This window comes from Sturnus vulgaris, chromosome 4, assembly GCF_052056855.1.
Source record: "Sturnus vulgaris isolate bStuVul1 chromosome 4, bStuVul1.hap1, whole genome shotgun sequence".
In the NCBI taxonomy this organism is placed as follows: domain Eukaryota; kingdom Metazoa; phylum Chordata; class Aves; order Passeriformes; family Sturnidae; genus Sturnus; species Sturnus vulgaris.
The window spans coordinates 31,499,579-31,526,629 of record NC_142246.1 but is presented as its reverse complement, the minus strand read 5'-3'; the positions used below and the strand labels follow the sequence as shown (position 1 = coordinate 31,526,629).

Here is a 27,051-nt window from a genome sequence, read left to right as displayed (position 1 = left end):
CATTTTTGATTCCTTCTTTACCTTTGTGCTCCCCAACAAGTGTAAGGATTGGGGTTTTTTTAATGATTCTTTACATTAGCATTTTAAATAACACTCAATATTGTTAATTATTATTATTTGTGTTATTGTAGTGCCAGATGACAACATTCTGAGCTGAGGTCTGTATGCCTGCTTGGAGGCAAGTTTCTGGCCCTAGGTGTTTATAGTCCATGCAGAATAGACAGAAGAAAGAACAGAGCATAGAGCTAATGGCTTTTTACTCAGCCACATAGCAGGTAAATGCAGAGCTGGACAAGAGCATGGATTTCTTAGCCTAGAACTCCTGACTTCTACGTTGTGTTTGAGGACCATGCTAGAGGAGATTAGTTATTGTTACTACTATATCTTCTCAGACTTTTAAAAATAAGATATAAGATACTATGGAATTTCCAATAGCATTTTCTCCTCTAAAACTCACAGAATTTACAAGAGTATGAGAATTCCTTCTGTTAGCTTTTTCTTTGTGACATAAGGATACAGTTTACTTAGTTGGAATATCATTAAATAACATGAAACCCCTGTTCATGAGAATAGACTCAGCTTCCCACAGATAAATTTAGATATAGTCAGTCACAAACAAACTTCAAAGATCTTTGAACATGGCAGCAGTAAAAGCTGAGTGCTGTTTGCTAGATCTCAACGTCTTCATGACTATTTGGGGAAGTACAGTAAGAGGGGGGAGGCTGAGCTATATGTCAGAAGATGTTAAGGAGAATGTCACTGAAAGGTGTGAAGTTTTCTATTTTTTTACATGCCTGTAGTACACAAGATGGAAAAAGCTATTGGTTTGTCTGAATGAATATATGTAAATGATTTATGAATTTAGGATAAGGCATATGGGCTTTTAACACATTTTTATTAACACTTCTAAAAACAGCAGTAAAATCTGTGTAGAAGGCTAAAGGACTTGGTTTAGATTGTTCTGCGGGATGACAAATATGTTTTGTGAAGGTCTGTGGGAGGCAGGACTGTTTGTTAGAAATATGGGGGTTTTTTTGTTTTTTCCTCACTGCCCCATCCTCATTATCGTTCAGCTCACAGTGAAGTATTTGCTTTTCTCTCTGGTTCTAAATATTCATCATGATTACTAAGCTGTTTTTGCTTTTAAACAAACTTTAACTCTACATCTCATTTACATTAAGCATTAGCTTGAAGGTCATTTTTACACAGCTGCCATGAGTTGCCAAAGAACTGTAGTAGAAATGGTAATAAGGTTTTGTCTGTTGGGGCTTTTGGTTTTGATTTGGTTTTTTATAACAGACTGACATTTCATGTTGGATCTGATGGTTGGATCTGATGTTGTACCTACATTTTTATCTATATCAAGTGCTCTTATACATAGAAAACTTAGAGAGCAAACAATAACCTATCTCCTGCCCTTCCTGGCTGTGTTCAGGGCCAGGCTGGATGGGGCTCTGACCAGTCTGGTCTAGTGCAAAGTGTCCATGCCACTGGCAGTGAGATTGGAACTGTGTGATCTTCAAGGTTCCTTCCAGCTGAAACCATTCTAGCATTCTATGAATAACTGTCTCCTTTCTCATATTAATGTAGCAATTACCCCATCCTCTGTTCCCAGAGCCAAGGTTGTGAAGAAGCTACTGAAGAATGCAGCACAAGAATTAATGAACAGGCCAGTTATGCTGTAAATAAACTTCGCCAGCTAAATGACAAGCTTGAGTATAAGAAACAAGCTCTAAATTCCCTTTGTAATTCCCCCAAACCCGACAAAAAGGTATGTAGCTTTAATGTCTTCAGCTTTTATTTGACACTCTTTTTTTGTATGTTTGTGTAATATCCTGTTGTCACATTTTGGATGGGTCAGATGGTTATTTCAGTCAACTTGTTAAATAGAAGGTGAAATCAGAACTTAGTTTTACTTGTTTTTTTTCCCCATATCTAAAAGCAACTAAAATCGCGGATGCGACATATATTGCTTTGTTGGCTATGGAATAGCGACCAGTGTCCCGTGGTGCTGCCGCCTTGTCGGTGACAAGCGGTGCCCCGTGTGTGCCGCGCCGCCCGGGGGGATGCGCTGCTCGGCTCCTGTACCCTCTGCCGGCTCGGGCTAAGGCATAAAAACCTCAAACCTTTAGGAGTGACCGATTCCTTTATTAGGAGCTAGGAGAAAGCACACTGTCAAAGGAAAAATTCTGAGGGATATGAAATTTTAAGTCTCTGAACCAGGGCAAACAAAAAATGTCCTTTTCTCTTTGCAAAGTGAAACGGGTAAGCAATCTGAGAATATACTCAGGAGAAGCATGTGACTTACTCATGGCTTGGGCCAACTTAGTTGTGTTGATATTACTGGCCTGTTGTGCCTATCTTGTCAGGTGTCATGAGATTTGGTTGCAGATGGTGGGTAAGATGAACAAGTAGCCAAGGTGTTCTCCTAAAATCTTACTCTCAGGATGACAAAAATGTTGTGCCTGGTTATTAGTCATTGCTCAGAACCTGGCTTCTTTATACATTTTTCCTTCACTCAGGGTGAATGCTAAGATGTTTATCTGAATAGGGGATGACACCCCACTCATTCTCTGCTGCCCCAGCTCTGAGCATAGCTGCCTCCAGGAGAAGGATGTGGACACTAGAGTCTGAGGCCACCCTGGCTAGCTTCATTTCCTCTGTCCCTTCCACATCTTTCTTCTGCCAGGGCACACTGCAGACAACTGAAAATGTGCACAGCTGTTCTGGGGTGTCCCCCTTTCAACCCAAGCCCTTCTATGATTCTATATAACTAAACCTTTACATGGTATTCCATTCACATGAATGTTCTATGTTCCTTTTGCATTTGTGAAACCCTAATAGCTATATTCTTTCTATATTTAGGCTCTTGAGGGGGGTGGAGATTGTACCCTTATTGAAGTAGTGGGTTTTTCCCTGTATGTTTCTGTTTCTAGAATATTCTTTGTCTTGGAAAATAGATACATCTCTGAAACAGAATTGTAAAATAGATCCAGTATTATTGTAAAGTCTCAGTATTGGGTTTGTAAATGTAACAGCTGTTTACTTATGATAAAATCATACTGGTTGTTCTGTATTTATTGAATGTTCCTGGATGCCACTGGAGTCAATGTAAGGTGATTCTAGAGAGCCTCAGCATTGTTAGCAAATAAAGTAAAATATAAAATTATTCTGAAGATGAGGTATTTGCTAGAAAATTGTTATGTAGCTGCTGCATAGATGATATTTTACATCTGACATGAGCCAAAAATTCTGAAAAAGACAGAATTCCTGTGGCTCTGTAGAACCTACCACTTTTGGTGTAAGTGATAGAACTGATAAATTTGGCTAAGTGGTATATCATATTTAAAAATGAAAAAGTGTGATCTGCTTTTGCTGTGTTTCTAATATTACATCTTATGTGTATTTCCATCTTCTCTTGTCATACTGTCTTAGGGCAGGATGTTTGGCTACTTTTTGTGCTTTCTACATTAACAAACCCTTGCCTTCTCAAAACTAAAATTAAATAAGTGATAACTTTGAGTGCTTTCTGAGTGATTTCTAACATAGGTAAATTCCTAGAATATTGAAATCTATTCCCAGGTTCTTCAGTCATATGATGTGTACCTGAAAATGGTAAAGATGTGTTCAGTAAGGTATATTTCATTAATGGCAATTTCAAATTCTTATAAAACATACCGTCTGTCATACATAATCCTATCTCAAGTATCTTTTATGGTGGGAGTGTGATTAGTAGTTGTACTTCTAACTTTTTTTTATTTTAATGTGAGGGTTGACCTTTAAGATTGCTGTGTACTGAAGAAGTTTGAGGCATCAATTCCCTCACTTGTTTTTTTATTTTAATCCACATGAATTGTTCTCCCTCTGCTTTTGTACCTTTTCTTCTTTCAGAACAGTGTCCCTAAAGACATAAAGCTCGTGTGCTGTACAAGCTTTTTCCTACCAATTGTAATGAATAAACTTTTCTCTGCAGATTGTTTCTAAGCTGAAGGATGAAATTACTCTGATGGAGAGAGAGCACAGTGACCTTCAGCTGCACATTGCAAGAACAGACTGGTGGTGTGAGAATCTTGGCATGTGGAAAGCCTTCATTGTCTCAGGAGAGGTAGGGGATATTTTTTTCTAGCCTATTATCTTCTTAGTCTATTCACACTTGCATGAAAAGCAGAAGAAAAATGTGCAGATACTTTCCTTACACCTGTTTATACTTAAAATTTATCTATGGGGGAAAGAACCCTAACCTCTTCTGAGCTCCTCTTCTGTTTCCCCAGTGGCTACTATGATGCATACACAGAGTTTCTATTCCTCCGACACTGTTGTAATGGAGCTATAAAAATTACCTGCACGTACATAAACAAGTTTTGGCACTGGGTAAAGTAATTTGCTATCTTAGGGGCACTGTTTTCCATGAGAACTGTCTCTTCCTATATTACCATACTATTGCACTTGGGTGCAGTTGTGTCTGCTATGTCTCAAAGATGCAGTGCTTATACTTTTTGGGTTTTGTATTATTGTATTTAATGGCTGTACAGTTTCAATGGGCTTGAATGGCTGGAAAGAAAGTGCTCTATATCTCTAAGTTGAAGAAGTTGTTACTTTTTTTTACTTTTTTTTGGTCTTGTTCTGCTGTTCCATATGGGCATAGGCAGACAACTGTAGAATGCATGTAAAAAATTGTAATGAAAACAAAAAGTATTACCATCTTCTGACTCTCTATTAACACTTAGCATGAAAGGAACTCAGTGAATGCTTGTTATGTAGTAAGTGTAGGCTGACATACATAAGTAACCTTGACAGTATCATTGTGAAGAACTAAAGATTAATCAGGTCTCTACTGGCTTGTCTTTGTGTGCTATTAAGAAAATGTTCCTGAAATGAATATAAAGAGTTTTCTTGAGGTAACTCTTTGTTGGAGGAAAAAAGTATGTGCTCCAGAGTTTATTTGGTTGTGTCTTAAGCTCTTGCAAGCCAGTGATAGGTCTGTCAACAGTTAAAGTTATTGTAAAAGAAGAAATAAATCCAACAGGTCAAAAAATGTAAGATGCTAGTTTTAAAACCAAATTTTCCATGTGAAAACATCTGGATTTGTTTTTTTTAATGCTGTTTGCAGGTGACACTATTGAGGACTGAATTGAGGACTCTTGTCTTCTTAAGAGCTATTTGTAGCTTTTGAAGCCTGGTCTTAAAATCTGGTAAATTCTGGGTGCAGAAAAACTGCAGAATGGCAGCTTTCTGCACATATGTAACCATATACAACTGTCCAGCATCTCTCATTACCAGAGGAGAAGGTGGTTTGGCTAAATTAGAGGGAGATTGGAAGAGGCTTTTAATTGCTTGCTGCCTTAACTATAACTTATGAGTAGTACTGGATTAGGTAATTAAGTATAGGCTTTCATTAATTGTGCTGTTTGCAGCTCCATGCTTCAAAGGATAGGCTGGAGAAAACATGGGTGTTGTAGTTATCTGTGTTAATTAATTGCTTGGGAGTATTCTAGCTGTGGTGGATGATTTCAGGGGGCATGATTAGGTGACATAGTCTTTCTATCTGCAAAATATGTTGTTGCAAATCCCAGAACATAGCTCAGGGATTTTAGAAAGAGAAAACCTTGACCTTATTGCTTAGTAGAAAAGCTTATTAAAAGCAAATTTTGCTATAGATTTTGAGTTGAAAGTGTAATAGCCAGTCATTGACCTTTTAAACTGATCTACTAAATCAGTTAACAGGGAATGTACAAAAAAATAATCACTTATGTCTTGGAAAAAAAACATGTCCAAACTCTTATTTGTAATCTCAGAGCTTGATTCTTTCAGTCTTTATAGTTTTGAGTCATTTAAATATACCATGTGTGTGACCTATAGATATTTTTTAAAAAATCACTGTAAATAATATAATCTCTAGGAGTCTTTTGGTAGCTCATATTTCTGATAAAACTAACTTTAGAGACTCAGTTTTGGCTGACTGGTAGACATTGAAAAATACTTGACATGCAGAATGAGGGCCTATGATAACTTGTGTAATTTTGTGAGTCTCTCCCCCATTATGGGTATATAACAGTGCTAAATAACCTAACTTGATCTGCTTACTTTAATGCTTTTGGCCTTGCATCATTTAATATTGTAACAGACATTCTGTCTCCCTTGTCCAACAAAAGACTGTTTCAGAGCATAATATCTTTTTAAAAATCTACTGCTTTCATAACAAATTGATCTGAATAAGGTGAAAAAAATGCCATGATTTTTTGCTGTTACCACACTATACACCTGGACAAGAGTTGACTGAAAAGCTGCTCAGTGAATAAGAACTTGGGGCTGCTGGTTTACAGCTGTCTGAACATGAGCCAGGAGGGTGCCCAGGTGGTCAAGGAGGCCAAATGCATCCTGGCCTGTATCAGGAATAGTGTGACCAGCAGGAACAGGGAAGTGATTTTCCCCCTGTACTTGGTACTGTACAGGCGCACCTGAAAATGGGGCTAGAAAAGGGTTAGGAAGGTTGGGGAAAAGCTGAATAGTTTTTTGGGTATGAGTATTAGAAGCACAGTCTCATGGCACAGCATGCAATGTTTGTGTTCAGCAGGAACTCTGGCCTTCAGCTCTGACCCCTGGAGCACCTTTTGGCTGGAAGCAGTAGATCTGCTGGTGGCTTGTCACATGTGCAGCTCACCTTGAGTGGGCTGCAGGTCTGTCATGGTAAATGCAGCCCTTGACTACATTAGGAGGGGAGTTTCCACTCAAGATGAGGAAGTGTTACAGTCACTTTGCAGGTGCTGGGCTGTGTCCCTTGAGAAGAGTGGACTTGAATGAGGAACTTCTCTCATGAGAAGTGGTTCTGAAAGCACTTTTGTTTGCTTAACTTAGCAAAAGAGCAATAGGGGTTCTCTAGTTTGAATTCGTTCAGGAAAGCCGTTGCATGAGATAGTGTCTGCTAACAGCAGAGGACTAGATCTCCTGGCTTAGAAGACCTCCTAACATTCCATTTTTCTGTTTTCCAGTTGACTCATTAATTTGGAAAAACAAATTCACAAGTACCTAAGTTGATAAAAAATGTTGCATTCCTAAGAAGATTCTGAATACTGTCAGTATTTATGAGAATATTTGAGGGTACTTGAAAAAAAGCTGTAATGTGTCTACATCTAGTAATTGGAATTGAGATGATTCTGCACATAGACCCTAACCTGAAGCAGGAGTAATAAGTCCTCCCATTTTGAGAATGTGCTTTTAGGGGGATGACACTCTCCTGACAGCTACAGTTCAGATGACCCTACACATGCAAATACCTGCTCTGGGAACAAATTTGGCATGGACAATCATAGGCATGATTCAAATCAGCAATTTCAGCACTTATCTCCCAGTACTGAACAATGACAGCCAGGAGGTGTTTGTGAGTCACCTACAAACGCAGACCCAGTCTAGCTCAGGGTAGACAGGGCAGGGACTGTCCCAGACAATCCCAGTTGTTCTGTACCATGTCCTTCTGACCTGCAACTTGGAGGCTGTTCAAGCAGCTATTTCTGCAGTAGTCTGGCAGGAGATAGGCACTTCTCCAAATAGCTGTGCTGAGAACCAGGCACATTTGTAAGCATTCATGCCGGTGCTTTATATTCTGTCTGAGTGCTGCTGCAGGTTTTTGACAGATTTGTGAAATCTGGGCATCAGACTTGGCTTCCCAGTGGTCCTTGTGCAGCTTTATGAGGAATGCATCACAGGGAATATTATCAATGTACAGCTCTGAATAGCTTAAAAAATATGAAGGTACATTTCATCCACATGACTTTTACAATGGTGATGTTATTGCTTGTCAAATTATTCAACAATAGCATTGTGTTGTCACATCTCTACAGGCTTCTCAGAAAAGGTGTCATAATTATATGAATTTTAAAGTTTCTTCTTATCCTAATTAGATTAATTAAATATTCTTTTGAAAAAAGCTTTAAAGTTATAACTTTGCTCAAAAAGACTGGGAGTGGTATTTCATAATTGCCTTACAGTTATTTGCATGTATATAAAGACAAGCATTCTAGAATGAAATCTTTTATGCATTTCCCTTATTTGTCTTTCATAATCAATTTGGGTGTCTCCTCAAAATAAGTAAACAAAAATTTAAGACCCATAGGACATAAGGATGAAATTATGTCAATTCTTTTATCAAATTAAGAAACAGTGTGGTTACACTGCTGCTGTTGTCTCAAGAAAAATTGTTTAACTTTGCTGTAGTTATCCCATTTGCACAATGTGGTTAGTTGCCTCTTTCTCTGACTGAGGATTGTCGTTGGATTCATTAGTATTTTTGTCAAGTTGTGAGTCCCTCAGAAATAGTGCATGGATACCACAAACTGTGCAAGAACAGCTCTAACGAGCAGAGTCGCTCTGTACCAGCACCAGCTGTTGCAGGACCCAGCTGCAGAGCTGCTGTGCCTGGGAGGGGAGGGTGGAAATAAAGGGAGAACACTGAAGTAAATGCAGATAGGAGAAGATGGAGTATTGATAAGCAATCACAAAGCTCGATGGTAGGTACCTAAAAAACTGAAATAATACACTCAGCTGTCTGAAGAACATGTGAGGTGGACTTGACTGCTTGTGGATAGCACTCCAAAACTTTATATAAGGTGTAATGGTTAGCTGGAGGACTGATTCAGGACTGGCACAGCATTTTGGGTGAAGGTTAGTTTATTAAGGGAATTGCTCCATCTGTAGCTTGCAAATCTCAAGAGAAGCGTGGGACTGATGACTTGAGTTTGCAAGCCAGTTATCTGGCAGCTCAAATGTTCCACTGTTACTTTCAAAAGAGATTACCTTATCTGGTTTTTCTTCCCCCACAAGGTTTTAGAAGAGAATGGAGAACAAGTGCCCTGTTACTCTGTCATGGTGAGTTTACAAGAAGTTGGTGGAGCTGAAACTAAGAACTGGACTGTTCCCAGGAAGCTCAATGAGTTTCAGAACCTACACCGCAAACTCAGTGAGGTATGAATCCTGGCTACCGGAGGGAAAAGCTATGAACTGCCAAAAATTGTCAGAACGATAAAGATTTAATGCTGCCAGTTTTAATGCCAGCCTTTTGGCTTTTAGCCCTTTCGAGCTAGATATTACTACCTGCATATTTCTGGTCTCTGACAGATGTTTATAATTATTTTTTCCCCTTAATAATGTTTTGCTGGACTAACCCCATTTCAAAATGGTATATGCTCTGCACTGGCATACAAGAGCCTCCTATAAGAATGAGGTTTTATGTCTGGCTTCTAGGGAAGTATTAGAAATGACAGCTTTTGGGGAGAGAGAGAAGGTTGGGATTTTTTTCACAGTGCTTTAACCTTTCTGTATGAAAAGGAATAGATAATGGTGCTGTAATGGGAAAGGGTGTAGATGTGTCAGCCCATAGTGAGAAAGGGAATGTATTTTTTTGAGAGGGGTGTGTAAGGGAGATGAGAGCAAAAAGGAGTTTCTTCATTTCTATTCTGAACCGCCTGTCTTCTTCTTTGCATACATCTTAACTGAGCTTTCCTTTCTCCTACACAGTGTTTTCCATCATTAAAGAAAGTTCAGTTGCCTTCTCTCAGCAAGCTGCCCTTCAAATCCATTGACCAGAAATTCATGGAGAAATCCAAGAACCAGCTTAATAACTTTCTGCAGGTAAGAAAATAAAACCAGATACCTGAACAGGAGAATTGAGAGGCTGGTGCTTCTCTATTGCCTAAAGAAAGAGTATAGAACAAATAGATCAAATGTAAGCTTTGACACTATAAATCTCAAAGTTGTCCAAAATGCCTGAAGTTGAGATAAGTTTGACTGATAGTAACCATTCCTCTAGTGGTAAGTTAATTTAAACTTTGATTAATTAAGGAATCATAAATAATGAATCCTTTAATTATCACTTTCAGCTAAAACTCTTCATAACAAATTCCTTACAAATGAGAAATTGTTATACAACAAGAAAGCTGTAAGAGTAAAAGCTTTATTCTTACTAGTTCCAGTACTTTAGAAATAGCTTCTTAAAGTATCTTTGTGAGATAGGGATTTTTTTCTCATGCTACCTCTGAGCTGTGACTTCATCAGTTTTATTGGATGCCTCAACACCCCTTATTCCTCAACAAGAAATATTTGACATGTTGCTGTGTTGTGATGTGTCATTATTTTTATTTCATAGAAATTACTCTCTGATGAAAGACTCTGCCAGAGTGAAGCACTTTATGCCTTCTTGAGCCCCTCCCCAGAGCACCTCAAAGTTATTGATGTGCAAGGAAAGAAGTCATCGTTCTCACTCTCCTCATTTCTAGAACGACTTCCTGGTGATTTGTTTTCTCATCAGGAGGTAAGTGGTAGAAAAGTAATCTTCCCAAATTTAATTTCTTATCCTAAGTAAGCAGGGAGAGTCATTAGTGTTTGAGTGGCAGGCAATATTTCCAAAGGTCATTTGTAATTTACTGTAAGTGAACACAGAGTCAGAAGAGCTACCTATCAATTTAAAATATGTTTATTAATAAAATAGGTTTCCTGCCTTTTGGTACATGCATATGGGCAAATGTGTAAGCTATTGCAAATAAACAAATTGCAGTTCATGTGGGATTGTTTATTTTTTTATAGCAGAATTTTCCACATTTTGAGTTCTGGACATGCATATTTCAGAGGAATTTTCACAGGTAAAAATAATTATCACTTGGAAATATTTTCCTGGCAAGAACAGCTGTGTATCCTTAATTTCAGGACAGCTTCTGAAGAAGAGCTAGTTTTGACAAAAAACTGTTGGCAAATAGTACAGGCTTACTGAGGGCATTTGCAAATGCAGGCAGGAGCCTATGTGGGCAAACCAGTTGGAGAATTTGTTATTAAGCCATAAAAATCCATTGTTTATCAAAATGCAGTGAAGAATAGATTAGTGACTAAAATAGCTCATTGACTAAATTGACCATAATTCCATGGCACTCTATTGTGTGTTGTTTGTGTTCAGACAATGCAACATTCAAGGAGCTGTTTCTATTCCCCCTTTTAGTTATATGTTCTACAAAATTCATATGAAACAGTTAATTTCTTACATGCTGTAGTTGTCTGGAATGGTTGGGTCTTATGCAATATAATTTGATTTTGGGGAGCATGTACAGTTCTAGCCTTATAATGGGGAGAAAGGTGATCTTGCAGCTCAGAAATAAGAAAATCCTATATCTATCTTTCAAAATTATACTGTGTTTGCATCTAGATGCTAAGTACATGTGCCTCGTTTCAGAGTAATAAATATAAAGAAAGTCTGAGAAACTAGTTTTCCACTTTGGTAGAAGTATTGGAGTTCTAAAATCCAAAGTGCTTTCACTAAAATGACTGTTGGGCAGAAGGAGCATAAAAGCATTGAAGTGTGAAGCTATTGGTATTTTGTTATTTAATTGAAAAACATCCTGAAGACAAAACTAGGCTGCATAGATATTGTATTATGGGAGTGTGTAGGAGGAAATACAGGAGAAGGAAAGTGAATTTTTAATACTAGTGTATGAGAGAACAAATAAATAAAGCAGAAATTATGCAACTGTTACTGAAAAACTAAAGGCAGTAGAGCAAAAAATGCCCACAGAGTGTGACAACAGAGGAGTTGGAAGACAATTTCTTACTGAGTTTAAATTTAATACTATTTATTACTTGCGGACCTAGGAGCTTAATTTTGGCTAGAGTGTATTATGCCAGGCACTGTGCAAATGCAGACAAAGACCATCCTGCTTCACATTTCTCTTCCCTTCTCCCTTCTTTCCTTAAGCTTACACAAAAGAGAAGACAACAGAATGCAGATGGTGGGAACTGTTAGACTGTCTGAATGACAATTGTCCTAAAGTGAAAATAATAAAATAAAATGGAGGGAGATGGATTGTGAGGCACTCTGGGATTAGCTCTGCTGTTTCCTGGACTTTCATGTCTTTCAGTAAGCACTTTGGATCAGCTCAGTCTTGCCCCTTTGATAGCATCTTGGATACTGTCCTAAAGCAGTTAAACTGCTTTCATTTTGTCATTTACTGCAATGTCATCAGTTGTGTTAAACCATAAGGAAAGCTGGTATAATTGTGTTCTTTTTGTAACTGAGAATTCCTGGTTTAGTTTGTATTTTGGACTTTGTAGTAGAGAATGCTGTCATTCAGCTCTCTTTGCCTTTATATCTCATCTCACATTTTTCAAATATATGTCAGAGCAATAATATTACCTCGAGTGTTGTTTTCAGCATCAGATACTGCAGCAATTTTTTTATATATATAAGTCTTTGGACAGGGTTAGCTTTAGAACGTATTTCTTAGCTCTCTGGACCAACCAAATCAGAGCAAAAATGTAGTTGATATCATCTAAAAATAAGGGCTTTTAGATTTATGAATTTACTGGATAGAAAATGCACTGTAGTGTAAGTATTTACAGTTGTTGAGTTTTCTAAATGACAGGAGATTCACTGAATAGCAGAAAAATAAACCAATATTAGATGATTGAATGATGAGGATGAAAGGAAGAGATAACTGATATTTCTGAAAACCAGGCTGAAGAAGAGAATTTGCACATCATTCTGACCATTCCTGATCCAGAGACTGGGGCATTGCACCAGCCTCAGTGGAGGTCAGGTCTGCCTCTCCAGCTTTGCCCAAAGCATAGGCGGGCAGGGGAAGATCCAGGAAAGCAAAGGGATGTGTTGGCTGCCATGAGTAATGATAGGTGGTGTCCTGAACATGAAGCAATCTTCATGACCATGAGAAACAACCTGCTCTCTGCCCTTCAGTCTTGAATAGATGCTACTGCCAGAATTGAGGTGGTTCAACCCAGTAATCTTCTGGGAATCTATCTGAATAACTCTTCTCCCTTTGGTGCCCTGAGCTTGGGTATCCTCAGGCTCAGGTCAGTAAGTATCACAATATTGTGTTTCTGCCTGGGACTCTTTTTACATTAATGGTGCTTGTCTCTGCAGTGGCCAGTTCTCTTTCCTCTGCTGGGTTTGGTTCCCAGGTTACTTCAAGGACAACTGGTTAGTGCCTGATCCCACTGAGTGGCTTCAGCTCTGAAGGCACCGGCTGTTCTCCTGGGGAGCCAGCTACCTGCTTCTCTGTGTGCAATAACCAGATTTTCCCCTTTTCTTCCCAGCTGTTTGCATTGCATTGCAAACAGCTCCAGCTGGCTAGCTCCCCATCCTGAATGTTTTTTATGTGTGTTGTGTCAGAGGAGGCTTTGCAATCACAAACACTGAGTGCAATCTCCTGCTTACAGCTCTCATCTGCTTCCTAGCAGTACACGACTCCCACATCACCTGCTTTCTTTTATCCAGCTGGTGTTGATGGGGCAGTATAGGCAATCTGGGCAGTATTGAGGTGCTTACTGGGGCAAGGCTGCAAGCAGAAGATACAGCACTGCTGACAATTTCAGCAGTGCAGTGTCCTCATCACTTTAGTCCAATGGGACTAAATTCAAATTCCCTAGTGAGGTTCCTGTTTGCCAGATCCTGCCAGCAGCAGTTTTTGGCTCTAACGCTGTTTTTTGAGAAGACTGGCTGTGCTCCTTCCCCAGAGCATGGCAGTCACTAAATCCATTCTGGAAGAAGGCTGGGGAGCTGCAGTACATGCCCATGTTGTCCTTCTCTTCCTAGGAAGAAACAGAAGAGGACAGTGACCTGTCAGACTATGGAGAGGAGGTGGATGGGAAGAAGGAGTCTCTTGCTGAACCGTGTTTCATGCTGATTGGAGAGATTTTTGAACTGCGAGGAAGTAAGATGTAAACCTGCTCAATTGCTAATGGAATGCCTTGGCTCTGTAGGGCACTTCCTAATTCGGATTTTTTTGCTGTTTCAATAAGTGGAAACATTCTTGCAATCTATATAGCCAGTTTGGAATCCAGCTATTCTTCAGTAGTTCGTAACTTTGGAGCTTTCATTCAAAAGTGAAATTACAATAGAAAATAAAATAAAAATGTCACTGGTAGGGGAGACCATTTCCACTTTATTTTTAAACCCTTCATGAAAAAATTAGAAAAAAAAAAGGACAGTCGTATGCTTTTTGCAAATAGGATGTTTGTTAAATTGTAGGAAGTCTCGAGAAAGGAAAGATGGCTTTATTATAGAACATGTCTCTAACCAAGAAATAGAATTTTGATATCCATTTTAAGTGGATTATATATACATTGTAGTTCTGCAGTTTATATGATGAAAATTATGCTGGAATTGTGGTATATTTAAATACTGGATTCCCCTCCCTCCTTTATGTAACTGATGGTAATAAAGAAAACGAATTTTTTTTCCTATTTGAATATGTATGTTCTATAAAATTATTTGTAGGGTAACTATTGCAAAATGTGGCACCTTCCAAAAATGGCAGATGTATCTTCCAAATATAGATTTTATTGTGATGGTGAAACAGTATGAAAGAAAGATTAGCCAGCAATTACTTGGAAGCACTCACTTTTGTTTCCTTTTTTGCAATGGAAAGCTGACTTCTTGGTTTGAGTGAGAATGTTTTCAGAATTTTAGTGGTTTTTTTGTAGTAGAAAAAGGATTTTGAGTAGTTGTATTGCTTAATAAACTTGAAATATTCTTACATATAAAAATATGCAATATAATCTAGAATGCCTGTTATATGTATGTTTATATAATCTGCAAGACTTAAAAACCATACAGCAAACAATACAAGGAATATAATCAAGAAAAATCAAACCTCTGTACAATTAATGGAATCTTAGGGTTATAACAATGTGTTTACTATAGGGGTGGGTTGTTTGGGTTTGGTTTGGTGGGAGGTAGGGGGAAGGTTTTGCATGTGATCATGGATTCTGTAATGTCATTATTTTTTATAATTTTTCATTGTTCTAGTGTTCAAGTGGGTCAGAAAAACATTAATTGCACTAGTACAAGTCACTTTTGGAAGAACTATCAACAAGTAAGTAGCTGTTGCTTTAACTGAGCCTTCATCATAATTCTATGAAAAAAGATTGACAGCAGAAGTGTTAAAAATAATCTGGACATCCTGCTGAATATTATAATCTGCATTTGTTTTCCACAGCTCAATTTACACCTATGTTATGTTTATTAGAGAAAACACAGATATGTGAAGTATCTTTGCACTGCCAGGTGAGGCCTGCCTGAGGCTATGAGAGTGCCTGTCTGTCAACACTTTCATGTGGAAAGCTGTATCCCTTTGTATTTGTATAAAACAAATTTTAGAAGTATTCTACCAGCATAGCAGGCTGTTCTTCACCCTGTCAATGACTAAATCTGCACATGGCAGCATAGCTTTTAAAGCCTCTTATATACATATTGTGTAGCAGTAAATTGGACTAGACTCAGACAGTACCCACTCACTGAGTTTTAAATTGATTGGTTCATTTGTTCATACCCTGCTGAAAATGGTAACTGGAAAATGCCTGAAGGAGGACAGAGAGGGACAGAATGTGTGACCATAGCTTGCATGCAAAGCTCCATAGTGGCTTTTTACATGTAGGTTGACTTAATTGATTTTAAGGGATTTGACTGTATGGCAGCAGTGCTGACTGGAGCCTGCTCTCTACCTTAGACTCCTTGTGCTGAAGGCTACAGTGAGTGCTGCAGCCACAGGAGGAGGCTGCTATCTCTCTAATCCCTTTGCTCTCTGTGAAGGAACTTAAAGTGCTTCTATTAAAACTGTCTATTTTTATCCTAGCAGGATCACCTCTGCAGGCAACTGGTTTGGAGTTTGCTACAATTAGTTACCTAATTTTCCTGACATTTCCTGGCGGAGCCTTTGTAGTGCCCATCTTGAAATGTAGTTTTGATGCATATTTCAGTGTAGTACTTGTAATTTGTAATGTATGTTTGTGGATTACATTGAAAAGCAGCCTTCTCCAGATCTAAGTCAAGTATCTGGAGTGACTTAGATCCTAGAGCACCCAGAGCTGAATATGACCTGCTGTGATGCCAATGAAATCAACTTAGGTATACTGGCAAAAGTATATGAAAAAGAATATCTCTTCCACTACTTCAAGGAGTAAAAAGAGTAAATCTGGATAAAACATGAAAGACTAGCTCTGATGGGCTCCCTTCTATGCTTCTTTACAGGCAAATCCGTGACACTGTACATTGGATGTTCAGTGAACCAATGCTTGTTTATTACATTGGTGTGTTTCGAGATGCTTTTTGGCCAAACGGAAAGTTAGCTCCACCACCGAGAGCCAAGAGTGATGAACAAAAGCAGGAGACAAAACAGAGAGCACAGCAAAAACTACTTGAAAACATTCCAGGTGAGATCACTTTGATTCTGCTTAATCACAGATTTTGTAACTACTAAGGAAACTGGTTAATCAAATTATTTTCCTGTAGAGTTCTAAATTATGGCTATTTGCATAAACAAGGATGATTTTGGTCTTAGTCTTTGCCTCTCTTGCCTGTCTGGTAACAGGCGTGGATTTCGATATTATTGGTGGATGCAAAATCAAAATTGCTGTGTTTCTGTGCATAGTATTCATCAAGGAACCTCAGTCAACTCTCTCTCTGCTGGTTCTCTGTGACCAAATATGTGGTTCTGCTACTTGGAATTACTTGCCAAATAGGGAGAGTGGCACCACTTCAATGACTTCTTCCTCATATTTTGAAGCTGGGGAGAGAGAGGGATCTACCCAGCTGTCAATGTTGTATGTTGTCTATTTCTGATAAGAGGTCTCAGGGCACTGAATGTGAGAGTGACCTGCAGCCTGGGCAGAAGAAGATCCTAGATGGAGTGTTTTTTTCAGTACTTTGCTTTGCCTACCCTTATCTCCCAAGTCTGGGCAGCTGTGTTTTCAGCAAGCATGTTTCTGAGATGCTCCATTCTGTCCCATTCAGGACAGGAAATCCAGTTACATATTCCTGACGACTCGGAGATCATGTAAACCCAAAGGCACCTAACTGAAAAGAATCAAAATCATCATCTTTAGCACTTAGAGAGAATGAGCTATTTTGTGGCTTCACTTAGATACCTCATATACCCCCATGCATTAGGTAGCTTAATCAACTTTTAGTGCAGAAAAGGTGTAGGTATGCATGCAAAATATTTGTCATTTGACGTGTAAACAACCCTCCATTTACTCCCTGTGTAACATACTGATCTACTTAACCTTAACAGCCTTCCATAGCTGGTTTGTGTTATTGTTTGATTTTCTCTTTGTGGGTTTCTGAGCTTGGAGCCATATGTCAGGATATAGCTGAATGCACCTTAGATTAATGATGGAGCATTGAAGTACTATTTATTCTCTAATTTAATCCAAAATATACATAATTGACTTAGAATAATCTTAACTGCCTTCTTGTGGGAAGTATTATCTGTGAAGATTGAGAGGCAATTCAAGTACTAAATTTGTTTTACATGTTGTAGAAATCGTGTCTTTGTGGCTGAAGGTGTATTTAAGTGAACGGTTTAATGTGTGAGATGAGACTTGACTCAGGTGAACTACTGAAAAGGAATTTGATGTATCATGTCAGAACACTTAAAATGTTCTGAGATGCACGCACTATTATCTGTTGGGTAACTTGAGAATAAGGGTATCTTTTCAAGCTGTGTTTTTAAAAGGTTAGTGAGTAGAGACTGTGCATATCTTGTGGCCAAGGGCCAATGAAGTGCAGTGGCTTTGCTTCCCTTCCTTTATGGGTCTTTATGGTTGATCTAGATGATCCTGAAGGTCTCTTCCAACCTTGATGATTGTGATTTTGGGTAGTAGAATGATGATTCTGTGATTCTAGCTGGAGGTTTTGCCTAGAATGAGTGAAGCAATATAAACTGAAGTAATGTTTGTTGCAGATACTCTGCAGAATCTCGTTGGACAACAAAATGCCCGTCATGGTGTAGTGAAAGTGTTCAATGCGTTGCAAGAGAGGAAGGCTAATAAGCATCTACTTTATGTGAGTAACCAGAAAAGCAGCTTTTTAACTTCATAATCCTGTTAGTTACTAAGCTCTACTCATTCAGTATTAAAGCCTAGGGGGTGTGTTTTTGCAGAGATTAATTTACTATTAAAATAAGTTAGATGCTCTAGGTTTGATCATTTGACTAAGTTTGAATAACAAAAGACTGTTTAACAGCAGCATTGTTTTTGTCTAAAAGAGATCCTCTACCACATCCAATGTGCCTGACTTCACAAGGTAAAAAAACTGATTTCTTCATACAGCTTAGAGAAATAAACACACCCTGGAGAACTCTGAGGAATAGCTCTAGGACAGGCTCATAGGACATGACAGCCCTCCAAAAGTTCTATTCCTCAACTGTTGGGACTAGTCGGAATATGCAGCTGGATCTAAGTATAACACCTTCACAGTCAGTCAGTCTCTTCTGGCACATTCCAGACAGCAGCCTCTCTCACAGTGCTGCCCCAGCAGTGGAGAGAAGGTGCATGCCCTGGTGCTTGCTTATGATGCTATGGAGTCTGACAGAACAGCACCAGTTTATAGTGGGTGGGAAATCCCCATCTGAATGGAGCTGCCCTTAACACTTGCCTCCCTTCAGCATTAAGACATTTCCCATGTTATCTGTAGGGCATGTGCAAACTTCTGGATGAAAGAAAAGTAGTTTCATGAATGATGAATGTCATAAAACCTATGTGCTTCTGTTATTTGTGATTATCTAAAAATGACAGAAAGGAAGAAGAAACTCTTATTTGGTTGGTACCTGCATCATCTTAACTCTTTTCTGTTTTTCAGGTTTTGCTGGAACTGCTGCTAACTGAACTGTGTCCTGAGCTGAGAGCTCATTTAGAGCAGCTTAATGCCACTTAGGTTTGAATCTGCACAATTGGACCACTAGAGAAATGTCTATATTCAAGAATAGACATTAAACTTATTTTCCTCTTTTCCATAGAGGGCTGAGGACTATGATTATTTTTAGCATTTTTCTTTCCTCTTGAGTTTTTTGTGAAGTAAACAGACTTGAAAAGATCTGATGCTGTCGTAGGGTAGACAAAAAAATGCTATATAGCTGCCAATTTTTATTTAAATTGTTCTATTTGACTACTCTGTTTCAAATATAGATTGAAAAATAAATGTTCATATATGCTGAAAGAAACCAGAAGATATTTTAAACATTTATGGAAAGAAATTTTGCTTATAGTGGTAAAATACTGAATGTTGTACAGTTCTAATCTCCTCACTGAGGATCTGAGCATTCCTTTTTTTCTCTTGTGTATTGAAAAAGCCTTGTCGTGCAATACTACATGTAAAGCTATTGTGAAAATTTTATCAATTTTGGTTTTACCAAAGATTTCCTGTAGTTTGAAGCATTTGTAAGCAATAAATATCACAACTGGATTGCAGCACTTCATAACGAGGCTGTACTGACAACGGATCAATGAATTTGACAGCACTAGTTTCATAAGAAATATCTACATTGCTTTGAAGTCTGTGTCAAAATTATGTATTGTAACTGGTATGTCCTAACAGAATGCCTGTGCTAAATGTTAGTTCAGAGATTAGTGCTTATGAATTGCTTCTATGAATGATCAAGTAGACATTGAATTAAACCATTCTGATATCTTCCCTGATATTATTCAGGGCTGTTTTATTCAAATGCCCCCATTTCAAATAACCTTCAAATCTTTCTCTTATTTTATACAAGGAAAGAAAACTGTCTTCAGTGGTTGTTTTTTTAAAAAATTTATGTAAAAACATGTAAATATGATGTTAATGCACATCTAAATAATTAAACATCATCAAAAATCCCTAACTGACACTCATTACTGTCTTCTTAACTCGGTACAGTTGTGCTCTTAGAAAAACTACTTCCAGTTATGATTGGCTGTATTGTAAGGTACCTACAGTCTGCATGATCTATTTAAATCAACATTTTTAGTAACATCTAGCCTTCTGTTCCAACAGTTTGGGAAAAGTTTTCAAGTCATGGCACAGTCCTAAGAAGCAAGGCAAATTCTGCACTTACAAAGCTTCATAAGTAAACAGGCATTTAGAAATGTGCAAGCTTATCATAGCAATCAGTAAGTTTTTCTAGTGGTTAATCCAAGTATCTTTTGATAAAAGATCCAGCTTGACATTGCTCAGATATACATACTCCTAGCCAGAAGATTTCCAACTATTTCTAATACGGAGGCAGTGTGAATGCAATATGAAGGATTGAGGAAAACAGGCCTTGTCCTGAGGATGTATGTTTGGGGCTTTTTCCCCACAGTTCTGTAAGTATTTATTAGTTTTAGAAGCTGGTACGGTTTGAACTGTAAAGCTTGGTGTTCTACTGGTCAGTTTCCAACTCTGAGTCTCTGCAAAATGCATCTCTTTTTAATTTACTCTTGTCATTTACTCTTAAGTAAATCTAGATGCTTTAGAAAGTATGTGGAAGAAAATATAAACCCCACTTACAAGTTAAACTTTAAAAATGGCCGTGGCCTGTGAGTAGGCTGTATGTGAAAATGAGACAAGTTTGGGTTCAAGCTTTTCAGAATATTAAAATTTAAATAGTATATATGCAAAATGGCAACAACCGTCTTTATTTGGTTTTGTTATGATTCATGTGCTATGTAGCAATATGACATGAAGAAAATACATCTATCCCAGTGAAATGTCCTTAATAAACCTTTAAGTCTTCAATATGATTTTTAAAAAATCTGTCTTGGCTTCATCTGAGTTAGAGAGTGTGAGCTTTTTACTGTCTCTTTATTTTATATAAAATGAATCAGTGAATTGCTTTAAATAATAATTTATAGAAAGTTGTAAAGCAAGCAGTAAGTGAGGAACAGTCTATAATTGCTGAAGATTAATGACGGTTTATTGCAGGAAATATATTTATACACCAGTTAAAAGAAACACTAAATTGTCCCAAGATTAGCTGCCAATTCAAGGTGAGAAGAAACACCAGGATCCAGATTGCATGCCTTTAAAAACAAAGAATATCAGAGTTCTGGTTTATAGCTACAATAAAATTGTATGTTATCAATATGACACTAGTAAGTCTCTAAGTGTCAAAAAAACTAAGCCAACTTGTTTAAGTATTGAAGAATTAACATATTTGGATTTGAATCCTTTTTCTGATGCCACATAATAAAAAAAATAGTATTTAAATTCGCATACTGGACTATAGTGTTAGTCTTGGGTTTTTAATTCTGTGTGTTGGCATGGCATATGCAGCACCACAGTTGGAAAAATAAATCTGCTTACAGACTGGATGAGTTTCACTCACATTCATCATCTATTTCAGGACCCTTAGGGATGCCTATATTCTCTTTCTCATCTCTTACAAAACTGACTTGGTGTAAGAATGGTAGGCCAAAACCAGAGCTGAGCAGTCAATTAAAACAAACATGACTTTAAGTAGGCGTAATTGTACAGTTAATATGAGAATTTTCCAGGTTAAAAAAAAAACATGGACACCCCCACAACTCTTTTGAAGTTGCTGTTTCAGGGAGCTTCCTTGTTTATTTTATGTTGCTTTTCTTTTGCTATTGATTTGGGGACACATGACACCAGTCATAGGAACTATCTCTTTCTAGCAAGACATTAGTGACATCTCTAGATCAGTCTCAGGCATACAGCAAGTGAATAATGAGTGAAAGTTGTAGACTTCGTTCAGTTGTGGCAGTTTTACTACACTTTAGAAGACAGGGGGAAGGGCTGCACTCCTACAAAGCCATGCAGCCATTTAATCCTGATGGACCCCTTCAATGCCTTAACTAGGAATAGTGGCAACAATGGGCATAATACCTCAGCTTCTGTTCCTCTGCTGATCTCTTCCTCATCCTATCCTCTATAGCATTTTTCACAGTGGAAGAACAAAATATTTAAAATGTCTGTATTCAGATCACCTGCTCTGCTAAGCCTTTTCTATCAGTGACTTCCACAAGTAAAGAGCCATAAAAATGGTTTGATAATTTATCATTTACATAACTCCATTGATTTAGATTGCACCAAGATGGGCACCAAAGCATTCTACTTGCAGAAATAAATGGTCACTACATGCACAGAAACCATACAGTCTCTGAAGCACAAATGCCAACTTGCTATACTGCCTTCAGCTGGTATAATTACCTTGTCTTGATGCCTTTAGGCATCACTGATATTACTCAACGTATTAATCTTCTAGAGGCCATTATTAGTATTTTTCCTCAAGCTTACTTTTCATCAATCTTACTCCAAATGTAAAACTTTGAAAAAAATGTAACAGATTTTTCCCCCTGTGTATATTGAACAGAAAACCAGTAGATCCTCAGCTATCATGGAAAATGTAAATATAAAAATAAGCATGAGAACCAGTTATGGCCAGTTTAAGTATTGTTAATAAAGGTTGTAATTGTTACAGAATCTAAAGTATATGGAAGTTACGATTTTTCAGTTGTGAGAGAATGACAAAGCAAATTAATTTGAGATAAAATTATTAAAATTGTTTAGCTAATTTGTCTTGCAACAACAAGCAATCCACACTCCATGCTTTCATGCAAATATTTTTTTCAATATAGTGTTGGAGTCCTTAATGAAATAGCAAGTTTAGACTAGACTCAGATTCAAGTATCACTCCATTTCAGGAGATATAAACTAGTCTGTAAGACTTTCTTAACTTACTTTAGAATAGTACATCTCAGCAGCACGCTGGTTTTTCTTTATGCCTCGGCCAAGCTGGAGGCATCTAGCCAAGTAGAAAGCAGCCATAGCAGCCCCCTGGGCTACATATGTTGGATGGCAATCAGTTATCTTGGCTAGCATGTTGTCATCATTTTCCGTAGCCCTGTTGTGGAATTGAGAGCATGACATTAGATAGTGCTAGTTCAAGCAATAATTAAAGTTGACCACATGTGACTTCAACAATGCCTCCTTTCCGTTTACACTGTTATCCAAAATAAGCTGAAATTTACATATATTCGGCATCTTATGAGGATTCTTCTATTTTGTATTTGGTTTTAAGTTAGTCTTATTTGAATATTGCGATATTAAATAGCAAACAAGTATACAACTTTTGAAGTCACTTTCACTACAGTTATACTAGTTATAAAAGGCAACATATTTTATGCTAATTGTTCCCATTAAATTATTTTATGGAAATTATATGTGGAAGGAAAGCAAAGCTCTTATTTCATGTAGTATTTCAAGTAGCTCTTATTTCATCTTACTTCACTACATGAGCAACCTCAGCACAGAGACTGGAACTAAACGATCTTTAAAGAGCCAACCCAAACCGTTCTGTGATTCTGTGATTCTAAAATTTCCAGTTCTTACAAGGATATTGGCAAATCATAGTAATCAGAAAATTTTGGACGTATTGAGACCCCCGGTTATAAAACTCTGTTAGGAAAACCACTTACTGCTGTCTCAGCTCAATTATTTTCTTTCTTCTGCATGCATGCTTGTCATTGTAGTTTCAGCATGTTTTTACTAAGAACTATTTCAAGAATCAGAGGGATGTTGTTTTAATTATCAAGCTATAATTATCCAGTATAATCGCTATAATATTAGAAAATGCTACACCTAAGTGGGAATTGATTTTTTTCTGTTATCTTAAAACAGATACCCCCAAGCCCCATATCCTTTCCAGGTAACAAACAGTAATTATATGCTTCTTTACACATCATTTTAGCTCTGTCAAAGTCGCAGACTTGACAGAAGAAGGAAGAGTGCAAGTGATTTCAGTTTCTAGGTACTTCCTATATATCAGAGTTTATGAAAGATTGTTCTCAATGACCCTCTGCATTTCAGTGCCTGCTAGATCACTTGGATGTGTTGAGAATGATGTTCTTCCACCTAATTTGGTCCCGTTAACAAATACAGTAACACAACTGTTCTTATTTAGCAAGAACATTCAAATAAAACAACAGTAACACATTACCTCTTGCTATTCCTCATACATAACATTTTTCCCTTCCTTTTCAAAAGATAATCTACAGAATGCTGATGCAAATAAGATACCCAGTCAAGTCAGGCAAAAATTCTATTTCAGCACAGCTGACTTCAAGAACATACCACAGCAGTTGGTAAGTACAACTGTGTGACACACCTAAATGATTTGAAGTGAAGTATCAGTAAGTAATATAGACTCCAAATATTAGGCAAGCTTATACTGTACATAGTCACATAATGTTTTATGCTTGTATATAATGTAACAAATGTAGTTGCTATGAACATAGAAGGACAAATTTTAGCAGAAAAGGTATTGGTGCTTGATACTACTGGCTGAACTGCTGAGATTTTTGCCTCAAGGTTGACTTCAATTCTAATTAAGTGGAACTGTCTCAAGTATGGTTGCAGTATTTTATTTCAGAAATGGTCACCTCTGACAGTACTGTGGTATTTCATTGCTATTTTCTGCAATCACAATTGCAGCTGATGAAGTACACTCTTTATTTGTCTGGACAATCTACCATGCAGCATTGACTGGAGGGGATTCATTCCAAGGGAGGTAGGCTGGACCAGACTGAACAGCTGTCGCTCTATTGACAGTCCAAAAGAAAGAAAAGCAGTAGTTCAGAAACAATTTGCTCTACTCCTTCTTAGCATGGAGTAGAGCAAACAGCATCCATAGCTGAACTACTGAATTACCAGAGCTTCTGCTATGCAGTGGCATATAGTGCATCAAGTGCAGCTTCTGTAAGATGGTAACTGTGCCATGTTTACTGCTGTGCAGCAGCAGCCATACCCCAAAAAGCGTGAATGTTACATGCCATTTGTGCAAACGGTCATTCTATCTGCATCTTATTTCCAGCAAATCAATAATCTGAGTGACAGAGTGAACTTTTAGCAGTACACTGGTAAACCCTGGAGGTTTGTCACAGAAATGTGCTGTTTATCTTCCACAGAACGTTGTGCCAATATTGTTCTTGTCCTACTTGACTAGTTTAAGATACAGAAGTGGACCTGAAGTGGTGGCACTTGTGCCATATTGCAACAACTGGGGAATAAGCCAGGCCAACCACAGCAGCAGCTAATGTTCCTTAGCTTCTTCCCAGGATGAGGACCAGAAGACAACCACAGCAAGTGTGTGTGTACAGTGCACACAGCCTGGGGACCAAACAGGAGGAACTGGAGCTCCGCACCCACTCAAAGTCACACAATTTTAGGAATAACTGAAGCATGGTGGAACAACTCACGACAGGAGGATTGTGATGGATGGATTGGCTATTTTGTAAAGACAGAAAAAGAGGAGGAGTCATGCTCTGAGTTAAGAAGAACCCTGAATGTGGAGAAGTTAACTATGGAAATTTTGGAAGCCTTACTGAATGCCTCTAGGTCAGGATCAAAGGGATCATCTCAAGAGCAATCTTACACTGGGCATCTGTTACTGACCTCTGAATCAAGACAGTAAGACCAACAAGACAATACTTGGGTCACTTAAGTAGGCTTTGGGTAACAGAATCTGGATCTTATGGGTGACTTGAACTATCCAGGCATTAGATGCAAGAAGAATACAGCAACTCCCAGGACATCCATGAAGTTCCAGGAAAGAAGCAGTGGAGTATTGCTGCCTCAACCAAATGTCAGTGTGCTAATCAGTGCTTGATCTGCTACTCACAAATAAAGGAAAGCAGTGAGTGATAGCCTTGGGTGCAGTGATCACTATATTGAGTGTGGAGGGAGCAAAAAACGTTCATAAAGCAGAGAGTCTCTCTGTGTCCCCAGAAAAGGCCCCATGGAAAACCATAGCTTAAAGATAAAAAACTGCTTGTTAAATGACAAATTCAAAAAGGAATTCAAACCCCCATTAGTGGACCCCCTGTTATCTATCTGTAATATTAGTGGTTCATTTTCCTTTAGTATCTATAGGCTAGTTTTGAATGATAAAATCCTTTGTGGATTGGTTAGAATGTAGAATTCCCTTGGTAATTGGTGCAAAATGTAAAACCCTCAAAAGATATAAAAACCCCTAAAAAACCCCAACCATTGAATATGCTAGACTGGATACCTTCACAGAATAAACTATGGAATTGCTCCTCTCTCCATGTTCCAATCTCTTCACTCTGCTGGCTTGAGGGTGAGCTATGAGCCAAATTCTGTCCAGACAAGGCTTGGAAGTGTGCCCTGTTGCTGAGGACTGCTTTGGCAGTCTCGGGGATCCCAAGGGGACCCGAGAACCCACCGGTGACAATTGAGGATCTGGGACCCTGCTGAGCACTCTGAGGGTTAGTACTAACACAAAGGTTTTGGATTTCAGAATAGTAAACTTCAGCTCACAGCACAGTTGGGAGGGTCTCCATAGGAAGCTTCCATGGAAAATAAAGGAGCTAGTGAGTGCTGGGAATTTTTCATTAATGCTCTCCCGGAAGCACAATGAAGTGTTTGTTTATGCCCTTTAAAGGTAAGGAAAGTGGGTGGAGCAAGGGACCCCCTTGGCTTAACTCCAAGTTTCTGAGCCTCCTAAAAACCACGGGAGAAGCATACCAAAGATGGAAAAGCAGGTAAAGGGAAGCGGTGGATTCAATGGCCTTGTACACCTTTTAGATTTAGCTGGACAGGGTACTGGGCCATTGTGTCTGGAGTGTGCTTTTCCCAAGAAAGATCACTCCAGATGGTCACAGAGATCCCTTCCAACCCGGGGTTTCTTTGACACTATGATTGTAGGGGTTAAAGGGAATGGTGAACACAGGAGCCTAGAGGGGATAGTGGACAAGGAAGGCAGGATTGCATGTGGGCATCTGCTTTGTATTCTAGTTCAAGGCTGTTTTGCTTTATAGGATCAGAAGGAAAAGTTCAATCATACTGAGTAATTGGGAATCTTATAGTATTAATTTCGTCATTGGCTATTCTGTTGTTAAAGATGTTTTGCAATTCATTCTCAAATATTTCTTTAGTTCAAAAGACAAGATCATCATATTATTAATAATTTAAATCTGTTTTATGTGGTCTTAATGAAGAACCCTAACGAAAAATAAAACAAAAATTACCTTTTGGCTAGTGCAGCAGCTTTTGAGTAAAATTTTCTAGTGTAGTAATATTCCACAAGATGGCCTTGGGCATAGATGTTTCCAAGTTCTGCTGCTTTTCTCAAACACTCCAAAGCAGCTTTAGTGTTTTGACATGTACCTTTTCCATAGAGATACATAATGCCAAGTGCTGCCTGTGATTCCAGATTTCCATTGTCACATGCTTCTGAATGCCAGAAAAAGGCCTAAACAAGGGGCATAAAGTTGGAGTATATA

The 27,051-nt window shown here is 38.2% G+C and overlaps 2 protein-coding genes across 3 annotated transcripts in view; one reads left to right on the top strand and one right to left on the bottom strand.

Annotated features, from left to right (window-relative positions):
- SNX25 (sorting nexin 25) overlaps nucleotides 1–19,649 on the top strand; it is an 81,485-nt gene extending 61,836 nt beyond the window's left edge. The window contains exons 10-19 of the mRNA XM_014889691.2: nucleotides 1,616–1,771; nucleotides 3,974–4,105; nucleotides 8,818–8,958; nucleotides 9,511–9,624; nucleotides 10,139–10,303; nucleotides 13,586–13,703; nucleotides 14,801–14,867; nucleotides 16,022–16,203; nucleotides 17,736–17,836; nucleotides 18,632–19,649. Coding sequence (XP_014745177.2) covers nucleotides 1,616–1,771; nucleotides 3,974–4,105; nucleotides 8,818–8,958; nucleotides 9,511–9,624; nucleotides 10,139–10,303; nucleotides 13,586–13,703; nucleotides 14,801–14,867; nucleotides 16,022–16,203; nucleotides 17,736–17,836; nucleotides 18,632–18,706 — 1,251 coding nt within the window. The 3' untranslated portion in view covers nucleotides 18,707–19,649. The remainder of the gene's footprint in view (nucleotides 1–1,615; nucleotides 1,772–3,973; nucleotides 4,106–8,817; nucleotides 8,959–9,510; nucleotides 9,625–10,138; nucleotides 10,304–13,585; nucleotides 13,704–14,800; nucleotides 14,868–16,021; nucleotides 16,204–17,735; nucleotides 17,837–18,631) is intronic.
- A 967-nt stretch (nucleotides 19,650–20,616) lies between these two features.
- The window catches only part of UFSP2 (UFM1 specific peptidase 2), a 31,392-nt gene continuing 24,957 nt past the window's right edge, over nucleotides 20,617–27,051 (bottom strand). The window contains exons 6-8 of one of the 2 annotated variants that reach the window (XM_014889660.2): nucleotides 26,797–27,020; nucleotides 22,490–22,652; nucleotides 20,617–20,808 (exon numbers count right to left, since the gene is read on the bottom strand). In XM_014889660.2, the coding sequence (XP_014745146.2) occupies nucleotides 20,743–20,808; nucleotides 22,490–22,652; nucleotides 26,797–27,020 (453 nt within the window). In that variant the 3' untranslated portion in view covers nucleotides 20,617–20,742. The remainder of the gene's footprint in view (nucleotides 20,809–22,489; nucleotides 22,653–26,796; nucleotides 27,021–27,051) is intronic. The other variant, XM_088163519.1, reaches the window with a different exon arrangement.